The sequence below is a fragment of the Typopeltis vanoorti genome, chromosome 4 (assembly GCF_054136105.1).
Source record: "Typopeltis vanoorti isolate ZY-2024b chromosome 4, IOZ_Tvanoo_1.0, whole genome shotgun sequence".
NCBI lineage: Eukaryota > Metazoa > Arthropoda > Arachnida > Uropygi > Thelyphonidae > Typopeltis > Typopeltis vanoorti.
In genome coordinates this window covers 28,382,564-28,396,598 of record NC_143552.1, presented here as the reverse complement: position 1 = coordinate 28,396,598, position 14,035 = coordinate 28,382,564, and the positions used below count along the sequence as shown (strand labels likewise).

Here is a 14,035-nt window from a genome sequence, read left to right as displayed (position 1 = left end):
GACTACTTTTGCGTTTAAGTCCCCCATTACAATTAGGAGATCTTGACTTGATGTCTGCTGTACTGCTTTTTGCAGATCTGTATAGAACTCCTCAATGTCTTCTGATGATGATGTTGAAGTTGGTGAATATACTTGGATAATAGTCAGTGATCCAGTTGATGTTTTAAATCTTGCTTTAATTATTCTAGGAGAAATAGGATTGTAGGACAATAGCGAGTTTTAAGCCTTTGGTTTTAATACTACTCCCTCTTGGTGTTTGTTGTTCTCCCTGCCTGAAGTTAAAATTTTGTACTGTCCATGGTGAAATTCTCCCTTTCCAGCCCATCTTGTTTTGCAGAGACTAGTCACTTCCCATCTATAGTTGTCTAATTCATGCAGTAGTATTTCCAATGCCCCTTCCTGATGAAGGGTTCTTACGTTCCATGTTCCTATGCTTGTTATGTTTTTCCTGTCTACTAGGTGATGTTTTGTTCCAATAACATATTTTTTTGCCTTCGCTACTATCTTGGTTCCCACATAGTGGGCATGACCCTTGTTTGACTGGGCAACGGTCAAGCTGGCATGCATCTTTAGGTTGGTTAGGTTGGTTCATTCAGTTTCAATGGTTAAGTTTTGTCAAGTGTTAACCACCACTCGTTGACCTGAATTCAGCTGCTACTAACATGAAGTACAGATACTGTTTGCAGCCGATTCACTGAATACAGTCGCTGCTTGAGATTGCCATATCTGGCTACCCTCACTTAGTTTAGCCTGTGGGTTGACACAGTTTACCAGGTTGTGGCCATTACGAGTTTACAGTAACTTCTTGGAGCCATAATTGAGAGTTGGGTATCCAGTGAGAACCAATCCAGCTGAACCACAATTATATGTGACGTCCAAGTGGAGAGATACTATCTCTCCTCGACACCCCCATACATCCATATCTTTATAATAATTTGCAATAAAGGCGTGTAGTTCTGAATCTAACATCATAGATTTTAAGATGTTTATCATTTTGTTCCTGTCAATGTAATCCACTGCTGGTTTAAAGTCAATAAAACTGCAGTATATATAGGTAAGTTGTATGCCCAGTACTTTTCAGTCAGGCTATTAACTGTATAAATATAGTCTATAGTAGACCTTCCAGGTCTAATTGTGATCCTGCATGAATTTCTCCTATTGCCTCATTAAAGTCTGGATTCTGTTTTGAATAATGCTTGTGAAGATTTTATAGCTGGGACTTAAAATTGTTATGAGTCTATAATTTTCACACCTTCGTTTATTTCCCTTTTTGAGAATTGGTATTATGATGCCTGTCTTCCAGTCATCTGGAATTTTGTCAGTATATAGTATTTGTTTAAAAAGTTCAAACAAGAAATTGATGGCTGCTATGCCACCATATTTCCACAGTTCAGTACGAAGTTCATCATAACCAGGTGACTTAGGTAAGTTCATTTGGTTTATTGCATTCAGAATTTCTTCTTTAATTATAATTGGTGGTTTTTCTCTTTCAGTCTCGTCATTTGTGTTTTTCCAGTCTTCATCCCTCAGGAAAAGTATCTTGTAATATTCTTTCCAAATTTTTTTAATCTCTTCAATTGTTTTAGTTTCAATATTGTTTTTATCTTTCATTTTTTAGTGGTCTGTTTTGGGATTTTTTTTAAATTCTTTTATAAGTTTTATACAGTCTTGCTATCATTCTTTTTATTGTCTTAGTCACACATTTTTGCTTTTTCTGCTAACCAAGTGTTTTTACAGATCTGCACATTCTATCTATTTGGTGTTTCATCTTTTATAATGTTGCTTATTTTCCTCTTTTTTTTTTCTTCTAAAGTTTCCAAAATTTCTGTGCTTATCCACTCTAATTGTTGTATTGAGTATTTTTTCTTGCAACATTTACTATAACTGTTCTGCTCATTTTCCATTTATTTTCTACATTGTCAAAGGTTATTTTCTTTAACTGTGTTTCTATTATGTTTCTGTAGTTGTATTGTATGGTTTTATCTTTGAGTTTCAGTTATGTTAATAATGTTGCTTAGTGTCTTTGGTTTGCTATTTTAAAATTTCAACTTAATTTTGCATCTAATAATTGTGATCAGAGTCAAAATCTTCTTTCTTTAGTATTCTTACATTTTGAATAGAGGATTTCCAGTTCCTTTTGATCATAATGTAATCAATACAGTTTTTAATCATGCCATCTAGAGACATCAACGTGTATTTGCATTATGGTCTATGGAAAAACATGATGTGTTTGAGATGAATAGATAGTTACGTTTACAGAATTCCAGCAGTCTTTCATCTCAGTCATTTCTCTTGTCCACTCCAAATTTGCCCATGACATCTTTCATGTTGGGTGTAAATTTCCCTACCTTGGCATTGAAGTCTCCCACTTAGTGTTATGATATCCTTTTCATTTGTTTTGTCGATAAGGTCCAGTAGTTGCTGGTAGAAAGTATCTAATTCTTAATCTTCATATGATTGATATGGAGCATAAATTTGGGTAATTTTTGAGAGAAAAAAAATCATTTTTTATTTTCCTTTTAATCTAATTGTTATAATTCTTGGGGCATGTGGCTCGAAGGTGAACATGGAGTTCTACAAGTGATTACTGATTATTATTGCAACTCCCTCTCTGGATGTTATCTTCTCTTCCTGAGTAAACTAGTTTTCCATTTCTCAAATTTATCACACCTTCTCGCCAGTGTGTGTGTGTGTGTTTCAGCAATACCTATTATATCCCACTTAATCTAGGTCTTTCTCCATCAATTTGGTCTTTCCTGGTGTAAGACGCATCCTTACATTCAGTGTTAGGAGGTGGATTCTTTTTTGAACTGACCACATAACATATTTTTCAACTGTTTCCTGTGTTCTAAAAACAGTCGTATTGGCTGCTCTGAATGCGGTTGCATTATCTTGGCTCTGTAATGATTTTCTGTTCAGAAGAGGATTTTGGCAATTTTAATGCAGCTGGTTTGCCACTCCTCTGCTGCATTTGCCTTCTAGCTTTAGCTGGGCATGATGAGAGAGAAGGAGACTCCCACTGCACAAAAAGAACAAAATAAGATTGGAAAGGTTCACCCCTAGCCCTCGAATACTCCAATAGCATTGGGGGAAGAAATAAGAATAAAAGAAAGAATGAAGGGTAGCGACCAGTTTACAGATAACTAATAATTAAGGAATTGACAGCGTACACTAGAAATATAAATTAAATAAACTTTAATATATACTTTCCGATATTTCGGCAAACGTCACGTTGCCATCTTCTTGGGAACATAATACAAAGACAAGTGCACGCAAGTACTATATAACAGCAAATGAGAACCGAAGCTAGGACGCTACCGTTTTCCTAAAGTCCTGATGGTGCCCCCTGGCGGGCTATATTGGTAGTTCTTAGCCTTTGGGCTGAAGTTCTTCTGATAAATGTTTCCCAAATTTGGGGCAGTCTCATGCATCCAAATTTGTTGAGGTGTCACAAGGTTCAGTGCCAGGATCATTGTTGTTTAATTTGTACATAAATGATATAGGAAATAACCTGGAAGGAAATATTCAGTTGTTTTGCTGATGGTTCAAAATTAAGAAAATAATAGTTAATGAAGGCAATGTGGGGAGCTTGCAGGACAATTTAATAGGCTGTCAGTATGAGCAAAAGATAATGGATGTCAGCTTAATGTAAAGTTATGCATTTTGGTATAAATAGATTACAAGCTAGAGATTTGGGGAGTGATGGTAGATAGAGGGTTAAAATTTAGAGGACATATTGCTAAAGTAGCCCATAAGATTATTTGGCTATTAAAGAACACACTAACAAGTAGAGATAAGGAAGTTGTTATTCCTCTTTATAAAGTCTTGATATGCCCATATCTGAATCTGTGCTCAAATCTGGTCCCATGGGTTTCTTAGGAATGAGGAAGTAGTGGACAGGATTCAGATGTGAGTGACCAATGTGTGTGGATTGCAGAAGTTGGTTGATAGTTGAAAAAGAGGAGATATAATAGAAACATTTAAGTTGTTTCTAGGGTTTTATAGAATACACACAGGGGAAATGTTTTAGCACTTGGCTAGAAGGACCAGAACAAGGGATCATCTGGAAGTTGAATAAAGGTGTGGTTAGTAGGGGGTGTAAAAACTAAAGTTTTTGTTTGGAGGGTTGTGAATGAGTGGAATGGGTTGCCAGAGTCAGTTGTGAGTGCTTTGTCTGTTAATGGGTTCAAGGAGAGGTATGAGAGATTGTGGGTCTCCTGCAATGAGTCTTCAGACTCTATGGAGTTAACCGTATAATAATAATAATATAATGATTTGAATCAACTGTCTATTGGTGGGGGTAGAGTGGTTACATTAGCACGTTCGCTGCCAACTATGAGTATACTCGTAGTTCATATATGAGCTTCACAAGCCAACTATGAGTATACTCGTATGTCGATTTACCGACCTCCTATGCCAAACACTAGTTAACCCTTAGTATAATTACCTTAATTTGGACCCTTGGATTCTGAATAAAGCCGAGAGCACGTCTGGGGGCTTGATAGAAGGGAAATAATTTCAACTAAAATATAGTATATTATGTATGTGTCTCAGATGCCAACTATGAATATACTCGTATGTCGATTACCAACCTCCTATGCCAAGCGCGAGCTAATCCATAGTATAACACGTAATTTGTAAATCAATTTAAAACTGATAAAAATCAATAAAAATAATAAAATGAAATCAATAAAATAAAAACCAATTTATTCAAATTACAAATGATACACTTTAAAACAATTTTCCATGCACAATGGTGGTTTTTCCTGGCAAACAGGACAATAATAACGTGTTTCGCGTCGTTTGTTTGTTTCGTGTACATACTCTGCATAGCTTTGTTGGCGAGTATTATTTTCTGTAGGTGGTAAAAATTCCAAATAATGAAGATTCCGAATCCTGCTGATAATGTAAGCTCATCCATTCCAACAAAAACTGAGATAAATTGATCTCTAAATTTTAACGCAGTCATTGCGTTTCCAGTAATTATATTATAAAATTTATGCGCATTTTGAATGTATATATGAAAAATGCATCTTGCTAATTTCTTTGGCCATCTAATTGTCTTTTGTAAGGGGGAATAGTAAGAAAGCATTTGATCAGAAAGATCGATGTCTGACATACCCAAATTATAGTCCCTAACGATTTGGGTTTAATTGAATTTTACCATTCCGATTTTTTGCTTCAACCATTTAAAATTTGTGCATATTTGAAATGGAAAGAACTTCCCTCTTTTCCTTTCATTTGCAATGATGAATTCATTAAATTCATCATCACTCATATTAGCATAAATTTCTAATTCTTTATCAGTAAGTTTTCTTTTACTTTTACTGGTCATGGTGAAACTGAAGGTTTTTAGAGACTTGACGCAACAAACACATTCGTCAGCTCATGCAATATATGGGTGGGGGTGATATGAGATTACTCGTAGTTGGCATATGAAACAAAATTCTGTCTGATAAGCCGGCTACGAGATTATTCGTAGTGATCTTGAAGACGCGAAAGTGCTTGGTGTGTGGGAACAAACTATGCCTGAGCAGCGTGGCAGTGAACGTGTTAACTACTTGGCCCGTCTGGCTCAACATGCCTCCCTAGCTAAAGTTTTCTTTAGCATCTGCTACTATGTCTGTGATGTTTGGATTTTGTTTTCCAACTATTTAATTTTTTTTTTTTTTTTTTTTTTTGAATAATATTTTTCTTGATTTACACTTCACCTCCAAAAGCTGGTGGGCAATCTTTTTAGAACTTTTGTACATCTTTTTGATTTCAGTATGATTTTCATTTTTTATCCTGCTCAAAACTAAATGATCACTTTTTTTTTTAAATGGCCTGCAAATGCTCTTCTCTCCTGAACAAATGTGAAGATGTCACTATCAACAATAGCATAGGCAATGAGACCTTTCTTATTTCATGCATTTTTTCCATGTGAATTTGTTCCCATATTTATGTTGGAATATGGTATTAGTAATGACTAGTCCATGTCCCAAGCAGAAATCCAGCATGTACTCATCTTATTATCAGCTCTGCTCTTATCTTCATGTTAGCTGGTCTTGTACAGTGGTAGCAGAATTTTTCTCCCAGAAACTTTTCATACTACAAAACACGCAAATCAGCCAGGAATACACATGCAATTTACAGGCATAATACACTGGCCTTTATAGCTCAGCCATAAAGCCAAACAATCTCATATCCGACTTTTCTATTCATTTCTTATTCTGCTGTTTAGATCTCCAGTGAGGGCCAACTTTTTCTTAATGTTAACTGTTTTCTTTAAAGACTTGAAAAATTCCTTTACTTTTCCTCCTGAATGATATTTCTGTGGGATAGTAGACACAAATAAGTATCAGTCTCTAATTCCTCATTTTGATGTTTGCCTACATCACTTGATTTAAAATTGCTTGTCATTTAAGAAGATTATCTTTGTATTTAGTGTTGGCTACTGTTCTTACTCCTTCCTTTCTCTGATAATTGTTGCCTGATTACAACATTCTCTCCTGGTTTTCTTTTTCTTCAACCCCCCCCCCCCTTTTTTTTTTTATTTTCCCCAGAAACATAGTTATGTCAACTTGTTACTTCTCCGGTTTTGCCATTTCCACTCCTTTTCCATTGATGCCTCTTATGTTGATGGTGCTAATCTAGTAATCTGTATATGGGGTTTTGGAATTTGTTTCAGTAGCTGACATTTCATTATTTATCCTGGTTGTCTGTTGAAAACAGCAGAAGTTGGTTTTACTTAGCAATGCTTCTGCTGGCATGTCATTTCATCATGTTCTACCATAATTTTTCCTTTGGTTTTAGTGAATACAGAATGCAGTTTGACTGGCTTGGTGCATGTTCAGAGTGTATGCTGACTAGAAAACAATATTTACAGAAATAATGGGATTCACCATGGTGAACCCCAAGATGAGAATTGGACATTAAGTCAGAAGCCCTGGTTAGTTCTACACATTCTTTAAAAATCCAACCATAATTATTATTATTAAGATTGACCTCCAGGGAATTAGTGACTCATCGAGGAAGGCCACATACTGTACACACCACCTATCATACTTATTCTTGAATTCATTCACACTGCGTGCATTCACAACATCCAAAGGCAATCATGCACCACCCTCTGAGAAAAAAATCTACTAGCCCTCACACACCCTTCTTGGTGGCCTTCATTCTCAGCTTCCAAGGATGCCCTTTCATCCTTTCTCCACCCTCCATAAATTGAAAAATTCCATCAATTGAAATCCTGTATGACCTTTTCAGAAGTTTGTAAGTCTCAATCATATCACCCCCTCTTTCTCCTGTTTGCTAGCATCTGCAGTCTACAAATTCTCAATCTGTTTTCATAATTAGTATTACACAATCCTGATATCATTTTTAACACTCTCCTTTGTACTCTCTCCAATATATCAGAATCACAATGGAAACCAGGAGACCAGACCTGCTCACAATTGTCAAAGTGAGATCTTATCAAGGCCTTGTAAAGAGGCAAAATAATATCTTTACATGCGAACGTTCGTTTCAGCATTGCAATTATCTTTTGTGTTGTATTTGCAATCTTTGCCACATGGCCCCTGAACTTCAACTTCCTGTCTATTAACACTCCAAGATCCCTAGCCTCATCAGTTTCTTCAAGCCTAATCCCACCAATATAATGGATCCTAAAATTCTGTCATTGCTGCTTTTAAATACAGATAGGACTAATGAAGACTATATAAGTTTCATAATTTAATAGCTTTCTTTTAATAATTTTCTGTTATCTAACAGTTTCATTTTTATTTATGTTCTGTGTTTTGTAATGTTTTACAATTTTTATTTTAATTTATTTTTTTCCCAGGTGATCATCCATCCTATGAAAATGTAAATGGTACTCTGTATTCTTTCTGGATATCATTTGCTGAAATATATAATGATCAAATATATGATCTTCTTGATCCATTAAAGAAAAACAAAAAGAGACCAAGATTACAGCTGGGCCAAGATGCAATGGATAATATTTATATTAAAGGTAATATTCTCCCCCCCCCCTCCATAATGCCTTTTCTCCACGTGTAAAACCTATTAAAACCATTACCTTATCTTCACACTATAAACTGATGATGATGATGATTCTCTGAATGTTTTTCTAGTCTTTATCCATCTCTTTGCTGTTAAATATCTGCTATTTAACAATAACAGATTTTTTAATTTTGCAATATACAGTTTTTTTTAAACATAGATAAAATTTTAATATACACTAAAGATGATAATATAATAAATTAAAAGTAATAGAAAAAATTAAAAAATATAAACATAAATGGATGGAACACGTTCAAAGAATGAAAACAGAAAGATTACCAAAACAAGCCTTAAAGTACAAGCCATTAGGAAAAAGAAAAGCAGGACGTCCTCTTAAACGATTCAGCGATGACTTCTAAGGCCGGAACAGGCCATGCTAGGCCTAAATCCTTGATACGCATGATGATGACTAAAGATGCTAAGAAATGATATTCTTGGTTTAATCTTTTATCCAAGTATAAGCAAACAAAGTTTGCACATGAAGTAACTTCATGACTGGGCAACTTGTATATAGAGGTTAATGATTTTACATCACTTGCCTTAGTATGAAAGTCCATAAGGATATGCGCTTTGCATTATGGGATACTAAGGCAAGTGATGTGAAGTTATTAGCCTTTATATACAAGTTGCCTAGTCATGAAGTTACTTCATGTGCAAACTTTGTTTGTTTACACTTGGATAAAGGATTAAATCAAGAATATAATTTCTTGGCATCATTTATAGTATAACCAAGTGGATAAACTTTCAACATAAAATTTAAATGTTTTTTTTTTATTTATTAAAACAATTTTTTTTTAGTAGCATTTGTAGTCAGAAGAGAAAAATCTTATGTATATATGTGATCTTTCCCAACTTTGATCACACCATTTATTGATATCATGAAGAGAAAGAAAGAACTTACCTCAAGTTTACTTCTAAAATTTAAAAACTTGATAACAAAATAAATAATATTGAAATTTCCACGTTCATTTTTATGCATTTGAAGAACCACATCCTTCTTTAAAAGGAAAGTAAAACGCAGACTTTGCTTTCATTTTAAACTGCACTGTTACATTGTGTCCTCGGGCAGAAGAATACTTTTCCAGGATAATGTATTTCCAAACCCGATGTTTGATAGCAACAGACAGAGAGCAAGAGTAGCTTGTGATTAGAAGCAATACAATCTAGAAGAAGAAAGTTTGGGGAGAAATATATTGAGAAGGAGGATGACATCATTAGGAGAGAGAGATACAAAAGTTTCTCCAAATCATCAGCTTCCTTTTAAAGGTTGCTTAAAACATTTGTAGTTTGAGACCAAAATAAACATTCCAGTAAACTAACATTATTGGTGAAGAATAATTAACTGCGTGGATAGGCTTATGTGTTCGTCACACATGGTGAATTGGATTTAAACGGTATTGATACGAACACAGATTGATAAGAAAATAATTATTTATTAAATATTAAGTAATATTTTTATTTTATTTTTTTCAAAACTTAAGACTACCATTTTTATTTTTATTTATTTATTTTTTTTAATTTTTTTTTTTTTTAACTTAGATGCCGCCGTATTAGGCTCTTAGTCTTGTGTTGAATGGTGCAATTACTTATACTAGCCCCACTGTTACACTGGATCGTGGTTGTCTCGCATTTGTAACAAACTTTGTTTGTGTGCTCTGAAGATGCTGGATATAATACCAGCGAAATATTGTATTTTAATTACTAATTATATGAAGAGCCAAAGGCTTCAATTCGGCGACATGAACATATTTAAGTTAAGGGATATTACATCCCATATTGTTTCTTAGCCGAATAAGAAACTCAGAGAGTTTCATGCCGAATATAGAAACTATATAAAGTTCTGCAATTCCAAGCGTAAGCAAATACCTGGATAGTGCAATACCTGACCCATTTGGTAGTGCAAACTGAGACAACTCATAGTAAGAATAGTCCGATCACTATTCTTGGTATTTACCCATAATGTGAACTTAGCTCCTCGGAGCTGTATTTACTGTTCTACATTATGAGAGAAGGTCACTACCCAGCCCGGTTTCAACCTTTATTGAGGTCTCATCAGTGAGTAGGTAGACCTAGTTAATACCAAGTTTTTAGCGAACAGAACTTACATCCCTTCTATGAGAATTGCCAAGAAGGTGTCCTAATAAATTACTAATTATATGAAGAGCCAAAGGCTTCAATTCAGCAACATGAACTTATTTAAGTTAAGGGTTATTACATCCCATATTGTTTCTTAGCCGAATAACAAATATCCCTTAACTTAAATAAGTTCATGTCGCCGAATTGAAGCCTTTGGCTCTTCATATAATTAGTAATTGATTAGGACACCTTCTTGGCAATTCTCATAGAAAGGATGCAAGTTCTGTTCGCTACAAACTTGGTATTAACTAGGTCTACCTACTCACTGATGAGACCTCAATAAAGGTTGAAACCGGTCTGGGTAGTGACCTTCTCTCATAATGTAGAACAGTAAATACAGCTCCGAGGAGCTAAGTTCACATTATGGGTAAATACCAAGAATAGTGACTGGAGCTTACTATGAGTTGCCTCAGTTTGCACTACCAAATTGGTCAGGTGTTGCACTATCCAAGTATTTGGATAGTGCAACATTATGCTTGGAATTGCCGAACTTTATATATTTTCTATATTCGGCTAAGAAACAATATGGGATGTAATATCCTTTAACTTAAATTAGCTTTTAAGTTAATAAATAGTTATTTTCTCATCAATCTGTGTTTGCATCAATACTGTTTAAATCCAATTCAACATGTGTGATGAACACAAGCCTATCCACATGGTTAAATATTCTTCATGGAGATAATATCGAATGCAAGGCACGACAGTATGGTAAGTGGAAAGTAAAATTGGCACGGCAACTGAACAGGTTAGCCTTCTTAAAAAGGTGCCGAGATACCGGGGACAGATATACGCTACTTGCCGAAAACTTTCAAAAATAAATTCTTCCATCAATGCGCTACATGATATACTATCTGACATTTTGAACCCGCTATGGTTTATCCTGGATAGAATCTCTGACTCTACAGCCAACAAAAAATTCGCTAAAGTTAAAAACCGACACCAGATGAAATTTGAAATCCTCCAGCAGTGCAGTGCTACGCAGTGGCTGCAATTATATCAAGATGGCGTCGTTGTGAACTTATCATCGTTAACCTTAACCAAAGAAGCCATGAGTGCATTAAGTCATGGACACAATTTTGCTGTTACTCCTAAAGAAGTTCCAAAAACCAAAATAATGGCTTCTGTTGAACGTGGAATATACGGCCTGCCTCCAACAATAGCCAATAATATTAGGTTAGACGTGGCCAATATCCTAATCCATTCTAAGCCTCCCAAAAATAATATCCCACATAAAGAAATAATGGCTCTAAAAGAGCTATGCAATAATAACCACATTAAATAACTAAATCAGACAAAGGAAACACAACTGTAGTAATGGATACAACAGAATATGAAAGCAAAATGCATGCACTTCTCCAAGACCGGTCAACATATCAAATTATAGATCGAGATCCCACCAACTCACAAAAGAATAAGGTGTACAAGTTATTGAACAAAGTCACTTTCTGGCCAAAAGAAACAGTCAACAAACTCAAACCCTTTCATGTTAAAACACCCAGAATATATGGAGCTCCAAAAATTCACAAACAAGGTACACCTTTACGCCCTATTGTAGATAGTATAAACAGTCCTACATATAAACTAGCTAAACATTTAGCCAAACTACTAGCACAAACAATTCTCCCTCTTTTGTTAAAAATTGTACCCACCTAAAAAGTATTTTAGAAAACACACCTTAAATAGTTCAGATCTAATGGTGAATTTTGATATCACCTCATTATTCACTAATGTACCATTGACTGAAACACTTAACTTACTAAATTCACAATTTCCCCCTGATATATTTCAGCTATTTAAATTCACAGTACAGGCAGGTTATTTTACATGGAAAGGGAAAATATACAAACAATTAGATGGGACAGCTATGGGAATCCTCCCCCCCCCCCAGCCAACTTCTACATAGAACATCTGGAAAAGCTAGCTATCAACACAGCCACTCTCAAATCTAGTCTCTGGCTACACTATGTTGTTGATGTGTTTGCTATTTGGCCACATGGCCCAGACACATTGAATACATTTTTAGTTCATCTAAATAGCCATCATCCTAAAATCCACTTTACAATGGAACTAGAAGCCAATGGCTGCTTGCCCTTCCTGGACACACTGATCACACGTCTTCCAGAAGGTTCCTTATCATTTTCGGTTTATAGAAAACCCACACATACAAGGAGATATTTACACAAACAATCACACCATCACCCTTCTCAACAATATGGTATCTTAAAAACACTGACCCATAGAGCTAGAGTAATCTGTTCCAATGACATTGCTCTCACTGTTGAACTTTCTCATCTGCATCACACCTTCCTAACCAATGGCTATAATCCCCATAAGATAGATAAAATACTAAATGCTACCCAAAATCCCCCCCCCCCACTATCTACCACAGAAGGCTACAACAAAACTATCACCATCCCATACATTAAAAGCACATCTGAAAAGATATCTAGAGTACTTAACAAACACCATCTGCACACCATATTTAAACCTTATGTGAAATTGGCAACTCTCATCCATTCACCTAAGGACAGATTCACTCCTTAATCATATCCAGGAGTCTATGAAGTGCCCTGTTCTTGTTATTGAGCCTACTACAGACAGACAGAAAGAGCTGTGGACATCTGCCTGTGAACACAAAAAATATATTCTGCACTTTTGCTATGGCAAGTCGGGTCTGGCAGACCATGCTTTGGATACCCCAGCACAAAGGATCAATTGGAAAAAAACAAAAGTACTGCACAGAAGCTTCTACAAGTCAGAGAGATTGTTCCTGAGAGACAGTCATCCTAAGACCAAATTAATATTTATTTATTTTTATTTTTATTTTTATTTTTTTTTAAACTTTGGACTACTATTTTTCAAACTTTCAAAGATTACTATTTGGACTACTATATTTTTTCAAAACTTTAGACTACTTTTTTTTTTTATTTATTTCTTTATTTATTTTTTAGTCTTGTATTGCATGCTGCATTATACTAGCCTCACTGTTACACCGGATTGTGGTTATCTCAAATTTCTAACAAACTTTGTGTGCTCTGAAGATGCTGGATATAATACCAGTGAAATATTATCTTTTAAGTTAATAAATAGTTATTTTCTTATCAATCTGTGTTCGCATCAATACCGTTTAAATCCAATTCAGTAACATCAATGGTACGTAACTATTCAACATGTCATACGCCTGTTGATCATACTAACTACTAGCCAAATTTAAAAAAAATGAAACACACTCATTGGTTTGTAGTGTCTCTTGCTGAGATGAGGAAACCATATAGAAACTTAAAACCGGTTATCTCGATTACAATTGATCCTCCTCAATTGTATCAACTTCCTAAGGTCCACAAAGCAAATTATTCTGTTATGTCCTGTCATAGACTGCATTAACTCTCCTCCTCAGAATTGCAGAGTAAGACAAGACATAACAGAATAATAGTTTGCTTTGTGGACCTTAGTAAATTTCTTACTAAGGTCCACAAAGGGATGAGGACCTTTCCTCATCCGTTAGTAAATTACTTTCATAATTCATGGGAAAATTCTCTCCACTTAGTATGAACAGTTTCATTTAAGAGAAAAGATCAGAGCTTGATCATCACCATAGAAATCTTATTTAGCTTAGATATTGTCTTTATTCACCACAGTTTCCTTAGATGAAACATTCAACTTCTCTGGCAAGATTTTCCTGCAAATATTGTTTGCCTCTTTGACTTCGTCATCTACTCTGACTACTTTACATTAAAATAAGTTTCATCAGGAATTGAAGGTACAATCATGATTAGTCCTCTTTTTCCATCTTTAAATGGAGTGATTCAAACAGTGCTCACTGGACAGTGTCTCTCCTAAATCCTCTTTATAC

General features: G+C 35.1%; 1 protein-coding gene across 1 annotated transcript in view; it reads left to right on the top strand.

Annotated features, from left to right (window-relative positions):
* The window catches only part of LOC150107184 (uncharacterized), a 646,985-nt gene that overhangs the window by 164,335 nt on the left and 468,615 nt on the right, over positions 1-14,035 (top strand). The window contains exon 6 of the mRNA XM_090391664.1: positions 7,826-7,996. Within this exon, the coding sequence (XP_090247790.1) occupies positions 7,826-7,996 (171 nt within the window). The remainder of the gene's footprint in view (positions 1-7,825; positions 7,997-14,035) is intronic.